This window comes from Phyllopteryx taeniolatus, chromosome 20 (assembly GCF_024500385.1).
Source record: "Phyllopteryx taeniolatus isolate TA_2022b chromosome 20, UOR_Ptae_1.2, whole genome shotgun sequence".
Classification (NCBI taxonomy): domain Eukaryota; kingdom Metazoa; phylum Chordata; class Actinopteri; order Syngnathiformes; family Syngnathidae; genus Phyllopteryx; species Phyllopteryx taeniolatus.
The window spans coordinates 1,318,450-1,332,301 of NC_084521.1; the positions used below are offsets into that span (position 1 = coordinate 1,318,450).

A 13,852-nucleotide genomic window follows, 5' to 3' on the forward strand; every position below is an offset into this window, starting at 1 on the left:
TAATTTTGGAAAAAATACCAAAATGTGAAAAAGATAGGAATAGAAAATATTAAGTATATAATAATATAAACATTATTTTAACAGAAAATCAACATTAGGGAAACCTACGTAATGAGAAAATCTTTTGAAAAGTAGAAAAATGTTGGGAAAAAATAGAAACATTTGAAAAAAACTACAGTTATCGAAAAAAGAAAAATCAAATAGTTGGGGAAAATATTTTGAAAAACTACTTCAGGAAAATGAAAAACTATAGAAAATACCAACATACTTGATGGAAACATTTTAAAATATAGAAAAAATATCAGGGAAAAGATATAAGGAAAAAATATTTTTTTTTGCAAAATTTTAAATAATGCTGAAAAATACTCGACAAAAAAATTGCCAAGTGTGAAAATGTTAGGGGGGAAAATAAATGGAAACATCTGAAAATATTAGAAAAGTAATACTGGACAAAAATGTTAGGGAAGAATAGATAAATATGTAAAATAAGATAATAATAGATGATATAAAAATATTTGAAAAGCTATTGGAAAATACTAAAATTGCACAAATACAAAACAAAAATACACAATTATTTGATAAATATGAGATAAAAGTACAAAAGTATTAGAAGAAAAAAAAAAATACATTTTGGGTTGCGAGGGGGCGGGCAAAAATAAGAATACTGTGTCGCTGTCCCCTGGGGAGTCTGTCACCATGTTTCATATCACCGCAGCGTGCGTCTGCCGGCGGCCTCTTCATCTTTGCTGGCGGAGTCCGCTTGGGACGATCATCAGCTGACACCTTCACTACAACACACACACGATGATCAATTCATCTAATGATGCTGGAGCCTGTGACACTTTTGACTGTCACTCTAAACCGAGAAAACAACACGAGTGAGATGAGATGCACTTCACACGTGAATTTTAGTGGCAGCTTCTGGTTTTGTTCCGTGCACACTAACTTTAATAGAAGACCTCTGCCCATCTACACACACGCGCGCACGCACACACACATGCACACACACACACACACGTGCACGCACACGCACACTGACACATTGAGAGGGAGGAGTGACTCCGGGTGGGGCTTGAAGAGGCCGCCTGAACTTGGAGGAGCTGCAGAGTGACACTGTATAGCTGACCAGAAGGTAAGAAGCAGTCACTCACCATCCTTCTGTCATATTTCACCCTATTTCTAATCTTAATATTGGTTTCTCTTCAGATTGCACATGGTTGTAAGTAATCGTGTTTAAGTCATGGAAGCAGAGCATTTAAGTGGCGGCGGCGGCGGGTCAAACTCGAGCGGGGCAACAGCCGGCGCTACAGGACTGCGTTGATTGTGTGTGCGTGTCTCTGCGGTGCTTTGCTGCTTGCGCTCATAGTGGGTGAGTACACGCGCACACGCACACTGGCTCTCATGCTGCATTATAATTTGCGAGGAATTCAAAGTGTACAGAGAAGAGTACTGCATGCAGACTAAATAAGGTCCTCGCTCGTGTCAGACTATTTCTGGTTGATATAAGGTTTCCAACGCCCACGTGCGACATGCACTCCGGCCTCTCCCGCCGTTACTCGCCTCGGGGAGGCCTCTTGGCGCGGTGGAAAACATGCAAAAGCGGCTACTTGAGTGGAATATTGGGATGTGCATAAAAATGGAAGAAAAACAAAACCAAAAACAGGCAGCACGGTGAGGGCTGTCTCGCAGTCCGGAGGTTCTGGGTTCAAATCTCAGCTCCCACATTCCAAAAACATGCGTGTCTGCCTCATTTAGGACGAAATTGTCCGTTTGTGCGTGTGAGTGGTTGTGAGGACATGCGGTATAGAAAATGGATTGATGGATTCCAAAACGAGATCGGGTGTCAAACGCGTTTTTGTCGCGGGCCACATTGTACTTACAAGTCACTCACTAAATTCACCGCTTTTGCGTGAACGCCAATGCTAGAAATAAAAGTATTGCTTTGGCGCCATCTTGTGGCATGTTGGTTTCAAGGCACTATGTTAAATTGAGTTGAGGTGCTTCATTTGGACAAGATGCAATTATGATAGGCAGTGCCTTGTATTTTTCATGGATTTTCGCTTTTCATGGCAGGGCTCAGTCCCTAAAACTGTTTATCGACGCTGTTGGGCGCAATCTTTACACAATCTTTAATTTTCAGGAAATAAAAAAAATAAATAAAAAAACACCATCTTGCTTGGTTACATCCTCCATCCATCCATCCATTTTCTGTACCGCTTATTCTCACGCGGGTCGCGGGCTGCTGGACCCTATCCCAGCTATCTTCGGGCAGGAGGCGGGGTACACCCTGAACCGGTCACCAGCCAATCGCAGGGCACATATAAAACAAACAACCATTCACGCTCACATTCGCACCTACGGGCAATTTAGAGTCTTCGATCAACCTACCACGCATGTTTGTGGGATGTGGGGGGAAACCGGAGTGCCCGGAGAAAAGCCACGCAGGCACGGGGAGAACATGCAAACTCCACACAGGCACGGCCGGGATTTGAACCCCGGTCTCCAGAACTGTGAGGCAGATGGTTACATCATCTTCCCCCAAACTCTTTTCAAAGGTTTCAGAACCACAAGTGACGCAATAAATAAAACGATGAGCTGACTAAAGAGTGTAACGGGTTTGAATCTGCACGCAAACTTACCTTCGTGACTGAACGGATCCTTCTGAAGCAAAACATTACAGCTATTGATCGAAATTTATCCAACATATGAACATATAACCAGGATATTTACTATTGTAAAATTGAAAGAAAAGGGCATCAATGTGTCTTTGTTCAGCACAGTTTACATGTTCAAATGGAGTGGAGGGACATTAGAAAACTTGACTTACATCATGTTAATAATACAATTGTGGGTTATTCATATAATGTATGCCAAACGAAATCGAGCTTACTCAAATGTATCTGTAACTATTTTCACTTGTTATTGCTGAAAAACGCATCCAGACTTTCAAGCTTGAGGTGACATAATAACCTAGGGACCGACCAATCATAGCAATTTGGGGGAAAATATGACATTGACCATATTTGGTCACACGGGGTTTCCGCCCGACAGCGCCGATATGTAAGTGTTACATGATATATTTTTGTATGGTTGCGTCTTGGGGAGGAACCAAATGTCCAATTTTAGCTGCCAAAGTATAGAAGTCTTGTTTATCCTTTTGCGGGCCACATCGGGAAGTTGCTGTTGTCCTACATGCGCCACTGTGATGACATTTCTATGAGCCAACTGAGTAACATTCACATAATGTCGAACAATTTCGGTTGTATTATCGATTTAGTAATATTTAAATGCACATGTTCTGCTCGAGTGTGTGTGTGTTAGGCATTCTTTGTGGCGGCGCTGATGTGTAATTACGTGATGCGGTGCGTTCACCCACCCACTCGCCCACTCTAACGCGAACCCTCTCATGTCTCACCATGCGTGTGACCGCACACAAGAATGCCAAGTGCTCGATTTTTTTTTTTTTTTCCATTTCTTGTTTTCAAGCCAGCGGCTCTTCCGGTACAACAATTGCGGTCGAAGTTGGTCAGCGGTCAGCGACATTTTCCCAAACTGGATTTTATTAAATTTTTTTATATATAAGATATTTTTAATTAATATCTGCTTCATTTTTTTATTTTTTATTTTTATTTTTTTACCAAGAGGTGGCAGTACAGTACCAACCAGTGTGAAGTCAAACTTCAAAACAAGTGGATGACATTCAACAAGTTTTCATATTGCAAGAGCTCAAAACAATCCAGGAGGCAGTCAAAAATGACACATTATGATTCAGTGATGCAACCTAACAATGTCTCACTTGTGTGCTTTTGGCTTCTTTATGGGCTGTAAAACACAAAATCACTTTGTTAATGAAAAATCGTCCCAAAGAGATGTTTGCCCTGAGGCGCTTCCCGCTTACAGTTGAATCACTTTGGACAGGAAATGATAGAAAGCGTTGAGAAACACAGGTCAGACCATTAGGTACACCTGCGCGTTTTTCTAGCCATCAATTTTCTCGAGCGTTTGTCCTCGTTCGGTTATGGAGAGCAGAGTTTTGGCAAGAGAAGTGGGGTCCACCCAGGAGTGCTCACAGCCAATAGCAAGGCGCATATGGACAAACAAGCATTCGTATTCACACCTATGGACAATTTAGTCTTACATTTTTCTCCCCCTCAGTCTCCCAAAGAAGTAAACAGCAGGAATTCTGTCTGACTCCCGAGTGCATTGAGGCGGGTGAGAGTAACAACTTTTTAAAATAAGTTTTTGGGGACTTCATTGTGCAAGATAAGCAAAAGTAATGATGATCTCTCTCTCTCTCTCTCTCTCTCTCTCTCTCTCTCTCTCTCTCTCTCTCGTGTAGCTGGAGCTATTCTGAGTAAAATGGACAACTCGGTAGACCCCTGCGACGACTTCTACACGTTCTCCTGCGGCGGTTGGCTGGAGAACAATCCCATTCCCGAAGACTCGTCCTCATACGGGATCTACCCGTGGCTTCGCCAGCAGGTGGACATGCGACTCAAAGGTACCAAGTAGTTTATTTAGGTTTTTTTTTCACACAAAAACATCTATTGCACATAATTTTTGTCTCTAAGAATTACTAGAAATGCCCACTGAACCCGACGAGCTGGAGGCAGTGACCAAGGCCAAGATCCTCTACCGCTCCTGCATGAACGAGAGTGAGTTACGCTCAAAAGCAGACGTGGAAAGAACGCATACGGTCAACAGAACTGGGTATTGCCATTCAAAGCCTTTGCAGTGACAAATATTAGGACATTTTTGAAAAATAGAGCATTGCAAAAGATAATTCCAAATAATAGGGAACATACAAATATTAAGACAAAATAGAAAATATTAGAAACAAATAAATATAATGGCAATAATATTAGTTTGAAAATAAAAGTTGTAAGAAAAAGTACACAAAAATGAGGGGATAAAAATGTTATTTAGAAAATTATACAATTATACAGAAGAAATATATATTTTTAAAAATCACAAATATTCAATCAATCAATCAAAAATGTATTAATAGAAAAATAGAAGTAAACACACACACACACACAGGGAGAAACAATATTAGGAAATATAAAAACAAACAGAAAATACAGAAATATTAGAAAACAATTCACAAATTAGGAAAAATAACTCTTAGTTGAAAAATAGAAAATTAGAAAAAGTACACAAATGTCAGGAAAAAACTCGAAAAAATACACAAACATTTAATGAAAAAAAATATTAATAAAAAACACAAAAATACACAAATGTTAGGACAAAATACAAACAGATGAAAATAATAACATCTCAGTATTCATTGTCTAAACTATTCTAATGCTAAATTGGCAGCAAGAACTCACATTGCGCTGGTTTATGCATTATTCACTGAGATATTAAGTAAATATTTTGTGGAAAAATTGCCTCAAAGTTAGCAAAAATGAACAGAGCCACTAACTTTAATGTATGTGTATGTCCTTGGCAGGCTCCTCTTGTGTTCCTACGGCTTTTTATTCCTTCCCCTATTTTTCCTCGCACATTGTGTCCAGGTTTACTGGAGGAGGTGGACGCCCAGCCCGTGCTGAGGACGCTCCAGCAGCCCGAGTTCCGCTGGCCCGTGTTGGGCGACGGCCTCGGCGGCGACTTCCGCTGGTCCGAGCAGGACTGGAGCCTCCTGAGGACTCTGTCCCACATGAGAAACCAGCACAGCAAGAGCATCCTTATCCGAATCTACGTCTCCCCTGACGACAAGAACTCCTCCAAGTACATCATCAAGGTTTGTCGATTGGAACTGTAATTTAGAGTGAAACTGGACAAAAAGCAGATTTTTCTTCCAGCAGCACAAGAGTATTTACAACCTCTATACACAAAAAGGGAACTCTAAACAAACGTGGTGGACATTCTGCACTGAAAATGATCACATTTTGACACTGTATTTTGATGTAACTGTGGAACATTTGTGTACAAAAAATAAGTACACACATTTTTGTGCTACTAAATTCGCACAAATGACAATACTGGGAATGTCATAGTGTTGCTGCTTTTTGACAAAAAAAGTGATTCTGATTGGTAGTTTTAATTTTAGTAATTTTCACAAAGCTTGTAAAATATTTTCTTCATATTTGTAATTATGACATACCAGTATTGAATTACATTTAATTATATATGACCTTCACTGATTGGCTGGGAGAAATCGCATTGTTTCGATTTATGCATCACTATTCACCTGTGATATTAAGGAACTAGTTTGGAAATAAATGCTTCAAAGTTAACAAAAAAGACCAAATGTTGCCACAAAAGAAGACATTTTGCCATAATTGTGAAACATTTCAGGTTAGGCACTTTCTGTCATTAGTTAAAAAACGAAGCTTATCAAGTTACGTGCATTAGTTTTTGTACAAAATCGTACTAAAATCGCACAAAAAAATGTGATTTAGATAATTTAAAGGTAATTTTCATGACACTATAGAGGACTTGTTTTTATTACACAGGTGCATTGAGAATTGAGACATCGAAACCCCCCAAAATCAAAAGTGATTGCAATCATTTTCACCACAAACTGGAGAGCAGTTCAGGGTGACCCCGCCTCTCGCCCCAAAGTCAGCCGAGATAGGCTCCAGTACGTCCGCCACCCGCGTGAGGAGAAGCGCGACGGAAAATGGACGGACGGACTATTAGACTGGTATTTGTGTTACACAGGTGGATTCTGGGATATTTGCCTTCACCCAGATGAAAAAAGCAACCATGTGCCCTCACACGCGTGATATCTGATGGAGATGGACTGTCCATGTCAAACAAGCCGCATGTTGTTGTTGTTTTTTTTTTTTTACGCTCCAGTGAATATGAACACAAACTTGGTCCCCAGACATTAACACGTTATCTTTTTTCTTTTTTTTAACGCAGCTGGACCAGGCCTCCTTGTCTCTGCCGTCGAGGGAAGACTATATCACGAACACCTCTGCTGCACAGACGGTGAAAAAAAAAAGGGCCTACTTGGACAGCTGAACTTTATTCTGGGTTAATCAGAGGCACTAGTCTCATTTGATATCAGAAAAACCTGGCATTTAAACTGGGGTGTGTAGACTTTTTATATCCACAGGCAGCCTTTATGTGTGTGTGTGTGTGTGTGTGTGTGTTTGCAGTACCGTGCGGCCTTGTTGAGCTTGATGGTGGACACGGCCGTCATGCTGGGCGCTCCCCAGAAAGCAGCACGGGTCCAGATGGAGAAAGCGCTCGACTTTGAGACCAAACTGGCTCACGTAAAGACCGCGTTTGTGAATGAAAAAATAAAACGTGGACCGGACAGGACATGTATACGTGCTTTTGTTTGTTTGTTTGTTTGTTTTTTGCTCCTGCAGATCCTGATTCCCTTTGAGAACCGCACCAGTGAGAACATGTACAACAGATACACGCTGTCCCGACTGCAACGCCAATTACCGCAGGTACATGTATTCACTGTATTGTGTTATATTTAACTTGAGTTTTTAACTTCTCCGCAAAGGTTATGGTGCCTTTTCCGGAAATGACTTTCTTCATATGCCTATTTGGCTTAAACGGCTTTGAAGTATAGCTCCACCTGTTGCTTTGCCTTGACAGCCTGAAAATATTTTTTGGGGTAGTACAGCATAATAATAGATTTTTGTCAACACCAAAATGTGTTGTTTCGGACATAATTAGATTTTACATTATTGTGTAAAAGTATATGATTTCAGGCTCCTTATCCACAAACGTTTAGGGGAATTTTCCTGTTATAGATGCTGATCTTTTTCCCAATGTATTTTTATTTTTGTCTCTATCGTTAGCCTAATAGCATAAAAGAGAGAAAAAAAAAAAAACAAATTCAAAAACAATTCAAGTCCAGTTGCCTCGATTAAACTTTTGCAGATTACCATGATCTGGATGACTGACAATCTACACAGACATAAAGAAAAAAACAAAATTTTTAGACAGCATGTTTCTCTTTTTTATGGATATTTAGACAGTGAATTAAAGTTGACTTGGGCAATTAGGCTATTGAAATACATTTTTAAAAAATAAATATCCTTAGAAGGATCAAGAGATCCCTGCAAAGTTATCAGTTTCTCTGCTTTTGCTATATCGGTATTTGTTTGGGTAAAATGAGCATTTGTGTTTTATTATATAGACTACTGATAACAACTTCCAAATACAAGTATTGCCATTTAGAACATTTATTTGCAGAAAATGATTCCCCCCTGTAAATACCATACAATGTACAGGGTATTTTATTTATTTTTTTGTCTAATTTTTTTTTTCCAAGAGCTGTATATACGTTTAATGTCGTTTTCTGAAAAAATTTGAAGTTAACCTTTAATAGTCATACAGTGGGAAAATTTGCCAATGGGAAAACGTCCTCCTAATTGGTGGAAGTGGGTTTAAGGGTCGTGGTTTTCGCTTTAACTTTTGCATCATTATCTTCCGTCTCAGTCAATTGTGATCTTCTTCCTGTAACCCAGTTGGACTGGTTGTTCTTCATCAAGACGGTGGTGGAGTCCGACAGCGACCCGTCTCGCGTCGTCTCCCCCTCGGAAGCCATCATCGTACGAGCGCCGCAGTATTTCCGGGACCTCGTCAAGCTCATCGACGCCACAGACCCGAGGTGCGCGCGCACGTGCGAAGGCCTCCGGGGGCTCCTGGCCCTCATTATCACCAATTACGCTGACTAATGAGGTTACATGTAGCCGCGTAATTAATGTCTCTCTTCCTGCAGGACCGTAGCCAACTACGTACAGTGGAGAGCAGTTTTTTCCAAGCTCACCACCCTCAGCCGCCGCTTCCTCTACAGATATCTCGATTATGCGAGGGTCACTTGTGTTATTATACTGATACGTGATAAGCACACACCATAAATTCAGTAATCGTAATAATTGTAAGCTCACTTTGTGTCCGGCAGGTAACCACGGGAGCCACATCTCTGACGCCTCGTTGGGACAAGTGCATCAACTACATCGAGAATTCTCTGGTTTACGCCACAGGCCGCCTCTTTGTCGACACCTACTTCCAGGAGGACAAGAAACACATGGTGTGTGTGTGTGTTGTATTTTGTCTCGCCACCTTGAATAAGTGAATTTGAATCTAGTATTTTCCAGGAAGTATCCTTCTAAGGATGTATGAAGACGTACAAGGTAGTTTTTGCTTGTGAGTTGGTACTATTTGTAATGAACATGTATCCTTATCAGGATGGAACCTTGTGAAGATGTTCACTTGCGACGTACTTGTTTTTTTACTTTTGAGGACATATTGTGAGATCTTTCGGAGGTTGCGTGCTATCTTTGTGATATTATTTGCTTGTTTGTGAACCTTTTGAGGACATATCCTTGTGAAGATGTTCACTTCCCTTTGAGGACATTTGTTGCTTGAGTGTGCTTCCAAGTCCTTTTTGTGACATTTCTTATAAGAATGTATGCTTTTAAGGTTGTGTCCTTGTGCGGACATTGTTTGTGTACTTGTGAGGAACTTTACTTAGAAGAACGTATCCTTCTAAGGTTGTATCTTTGTGACATGTCCAGGGGTTGCGTTAATGCAAAAAAAAAAGAAAGTATGCTTGTGTAAATGTGTATTAGTGACATTTTCGTCAAAGGGCGCATGTTTTTAAGGTTGTGTCCTTAGCCTTAGTGCGGGCTTCTCCTTGATATCATTTATTCGTGGCTGTGGGAGTGAAATGGTGTCCTTTCTGCACGATGGGTTGTCCCACAAGGCCCAAAAGTTGAAGCTAAGAACTCCTCTCCTCAGATGGATGAGCTGATTGACGGCGTTCGCTGGGCGTTCGTTGACATGCTGCGGAAGGAGAACGATTGGATGGACGAGGCGACCAAGACGAGAGCCGTGGAAAAGGTGACATTCTATATTATTATTATTATTTCTTCATTTTTTGGGACGTTTTAAAGTCACGTTGTCGTCCCTCAGACTCACGGCGTCTTGGCCAAAGTGGGCTACCCCGAGTTCATTCGCAATGACACCTACCTCAACGACGACTTGAAGGAGGTTGGTATGGTCGCTCCCTTCCTGGTGGGAATCGCCGTCATTGCTTTGGCGATTGGAAATGATCCTCCGAATCCACGTTTTCAGCTGGACTTCGACGAGACCGACTACTACGGGAACGTGTTGCAGACGCTGAAGTTCATCGCTCAGTCCGACGTGACCTGGCTTCGAAAGACGGTCCCGCGCACAGAGTGAGCGCATCACTTCCTGTGTAGACTGAAGCCTGTGGCCATTTGTGGCCAAGAAGTCTTTTTGGCTGTGAACAAGGCCTTGGAGTTATCATGTGTTTGTTTTTTGTTTTTTTGTGTTGCAGGTGGTTCACCAACCCCACCACAGTCAATGCCTTCTACAGCTCCTCCACCAACCAGATCAGTAAGATTAAATTCGTCTTGTATTATTTGACGATAGGCCGTAATTATCAGCCCATTTAAGCATCTCTGGGTCATTTTTTTTTTTTTTTGCTTTCCATTGTGATAGAAGAGACAGTACACCACCCAAAATGTATATTTCCCTCGTAGGATTCCCTGCTGGTGAGCTCCAGAAACCTTTCTTTTGGGGGAAAGAGTATCCAAGGTGAGATTCTGTGTCCACACTGGCTCTTTTAGAACATTTAAACTGTAGATCCAAGTCCTCAACACTGTACAGATAATTTTCCTCACTCTCATCTCTGGTCCAACATGCGTCGGCCACTAGAGGTCGTCTGTGGACCAGCTTGACCAAGCTGTCCTCTTGTCGTCTTGCAGGTCGTTGAGTTACGGCGCCATCGGCGTGATCGTCGGACACGAGCTGACGCACGGATTCGACAATAACGGTAAACACGTAATTAGTGATAATCATCATGAGTTTGAATTAGCAACTTTTTTTCCCTCTTCTTTGCCGTAACAGGAAGAAAGTACGATAAGGACGGCAACCTGGACCAGTGGTGGAGCAACGCCTCGGTGACGGCCTTCACAGACAAGACTCAGTGTATGGTGGAGCAGTACAACGACTACTTCTGGGAGGAGGCGGGACTAAACGTAAGAAGCCAAAACATGCCGAATGGTTATTTGAACACAAATGGTGTAGCGCCACCATGTATGTAGACAGACAATTTAATAATACTCACTGCAAAAATAATACTAATGGTAGCAGAAACTGTGGTGACAGTTGTCTGCGTGCAGGTCCGTGGTAAGAGGACGCTAGCAGAGAACATCGCAGACAACGGTGGAATGAGACAAGCGTTCAGGGTACGATCACGTCAGTGCGGGTGTCACGGATGACGCGGGTCCGATTGTTGTTTTTCACGCCAGGCGTACCGGCGCTGGGTGGACGAGAGCCGAGGCGGCGTGGAGGAGCCGCTCCTGCCCGGTGTGGGACTCGACAACAACCAGCTCTTCTTCATGAGCTACTCACACGTAAGGACGCGCACGCGCCAGCTGGGGGCGCCGCGTCGGGTCTGATGTGCTCGTTTGTTGCGCTCGTAGGTCCGCTGCAACTCGTACAGAGCCGAGGCCGCCAGGGACCAGATACAAAGTGGTGTCCACAGTCCACCTAAGTACAGGTGAGGACGGTTACGTGAACTTTAGCTCGATTACCGTATAAATGAAGCTCCTCAACTCACTTCAACATAGTTCCTGGTCACCAACATGGCGCAAGATGGTGGAAAAGCACATTTATCTAAATGAAGCGCCCCGACTCACTTCAACATACAGTAGTTTTCCTCTACCTACATAGAGGCAAAGTGCTACTTTTGTCTAAATTTGCGAATGCCGAAGCGCAACTATGCTGGCGTTCACTGTATGGTGATTGGAGCGAGGTTCCTCGGAGCGCTCAAGTTAGCGCATTAATAACTTCCATGCTTGACTTTCACAATAACGACGAGTGTATTTTGTGGCTCTGTTTTCTGTATTTGAACCTGACGACAGTTAGCCCCGAGCCTCAGATTCTGCCGTCCACCGTCAATATGGAAAAAAAAGCAAAACGTCGCAAAGAAATCCGTCTCGTTGGTTCCCCCCTGCAGGGTGATCGGAGCAATGAGTAACTTCCCCGAGTTCAGCGAGGCCTTCGGCTGCCCCGACTCGTCCGTCATGAACAGAGGCGCACACTCCTGCCGGGTGTGGTGACCTTTCAACACGGCGGAGTTCCCAATTTTTACGTGGAAACAGCAATTTGTTCAGGGGCACGGGTTTGTACGAGCAGAACTTTCCAGAGACTTTATATTGTTATTATTATGATTATTATTCATCCATGCGGTTTTCGAACCACTTATCCTCACTATTATTGTTTTTTAACTGTGACAAGATTATATCAATGAAGCTTTGGATGATGGGTTTTTGTGTGTGTGTATAAACTGCTTTATATTTCACAGCTACAAGATGAACAATAATTATTATTTTTTTTTTCATTAAATCATAATAATCACTTTTTTCATATCAATTTTTCTTGTTTTTGGTCAACGAGGGTTAAAATGGCAAAGTGATTTCTACTAGCAAATTTGAGAAGAAATCTAATGAATGATGCATTTATTAAATGCATTATATTGATGTCATTATTATAAATGTATAATAATTACTCATTTGAAATTATTCCGAAAGTACAACAGTCTTATTCAAAATAATATATGTACTTTTATTACGATAAATGCTATACTGTATTATATTTAATACTTACCTAGATTTGCATTGCAATGACAATAATAATTGGGGGTTAAAATGTTAGAATTTCCAAAGTTATTTATTTAGAATTTGAAATGATAAAAATAAATGAGGTTTTGAAACTAAATATTTTATGCTGAGAGTTATTTCACTGGTCGATGACATTACAATGATGCTGTCGTCCAGATATTGCCATGGCAACTGTCTCAGCAGCCTTTTCACGTGAAACTCAAGTAGGAGCAGATTTAACACATTTGATGAATTATTGCATCCATATCCTGAAGTCATTAATATTGTAAAGGTGGCAAAGTAACAAAGTTCTGCCTAGCAACAGGTTGCCATGCGAACGTAACCAAGTGAAATACTTTTTAGTTTCCATTTCTTTCACCCTTTGTTTGTTTTTGTGAATCACGTCAGGTTGTTTATACAAACACACACAGCGGCATTGGCTCACTTTGATGGATGCCAACAGTTGCCATGGCAACGGACTGCGCAGTCGCTCTTATCAGGGCCATCCCGAATGTGATTGTGTCTTGAGTGGCAGGCGGGCGGGGGGCCGCCATTAATGACACGTATCCGTGGCAACCCTGCCGGGCCTTGCACTAATTAGAAAAACAAGCCGTGTGTGAGTCAGTGTTTGTGTACATGCGAAGGACGGCAATTGGTGTCGAAAGCAATTGTTGCAGTTGTTGTCACCGATGATGCACATAATAAATGTGAATGTGTGAAGGCGCAGCGGCTGTCTGAAATGCGCAGATGAATGAACCCGATCAGAACCCGAGGGGTGTTCTGTTATTGGACTTCTGTGCTCATCACAGATTGTCCATAACGAACACCATGTTCAAGCATAAGGTTGTCCACACGTGCACTTGGCACCAGGACACCCTAGGTTGCAGTTCGATGATCGACTTTGTGGTCGTGTCATCGGACTTGCGGCCGCCTGCCTTGGACACTCGGGTAAAGAGAGGGGCGGAGCTGTCAACTGATCACCACCTGGTGGTGAGTTTGCTCCGATGGTGGGGGAAGATGCCGGTCCGACCTGGCAGGCCCAAACGTATTGTGAGGGTCTCCTGGGAACGTCTGGTGGAATCCCCTGTCAGAAGGAGTTTCAACTCCCACCTCCAACAGAACTTTGCTAATGATCCGGGGGAGGCGGGGACATCGAGTCCGAGTGGACCATGTTCCGCGCCTCCATTGCTGAGGTGGCCGACCGGAGCTGTGGCAGTTAAGGTTGTTGGTGCCTGTCGTGGCGG

The 13,852-nt window shown here is 42.4% G+C and overlaps 1 protein-coding gene across 1 annotated transcript; it reads left to right on the forward strand.

The window, feature by feature from the left end:
- Window positions 1–1,240: 1,240 nt before the first annotated feature.
- On the forward strand, window positions 1,241–12,720 carry phex (phosphate regulating endopeptidase homolog, X-linked). Its single transcript, XM_061758575.1, is given in 23 exon segments — window positions 1,241–1,274; window positions 1,277–1,369; window positions 4,156–4,212; window positions 4,340–4,501; window positions 4,572–4,655; window positions 5,517–5,743; window positions 6,871–6,939; window positions 7,110–7,226; window positions 7,326–7,409; window positions 8,442–8,584; window positions 8,696–8,789; window positions 8,879–9,007; window positions 9,718–9,819; window positions 9,892–9,969; window positions 10,054–10,157; window positions 10,280–10,338; window positions 10,485–10,539; window positions 10,710–10,777; window positions 10,852–10,982; window positions 11,127–11,192; window positions 11,256–11,360; window positions 11,430–11,506; window positions 11,966–12,720. Coding segments are annotated over 23 exon segments (2,241 nt in total). The 3' UTR covers window positions 12,069–12,720.
- Window positions 12,721–13,852: the final 1,132 nt, after the last annotated feature.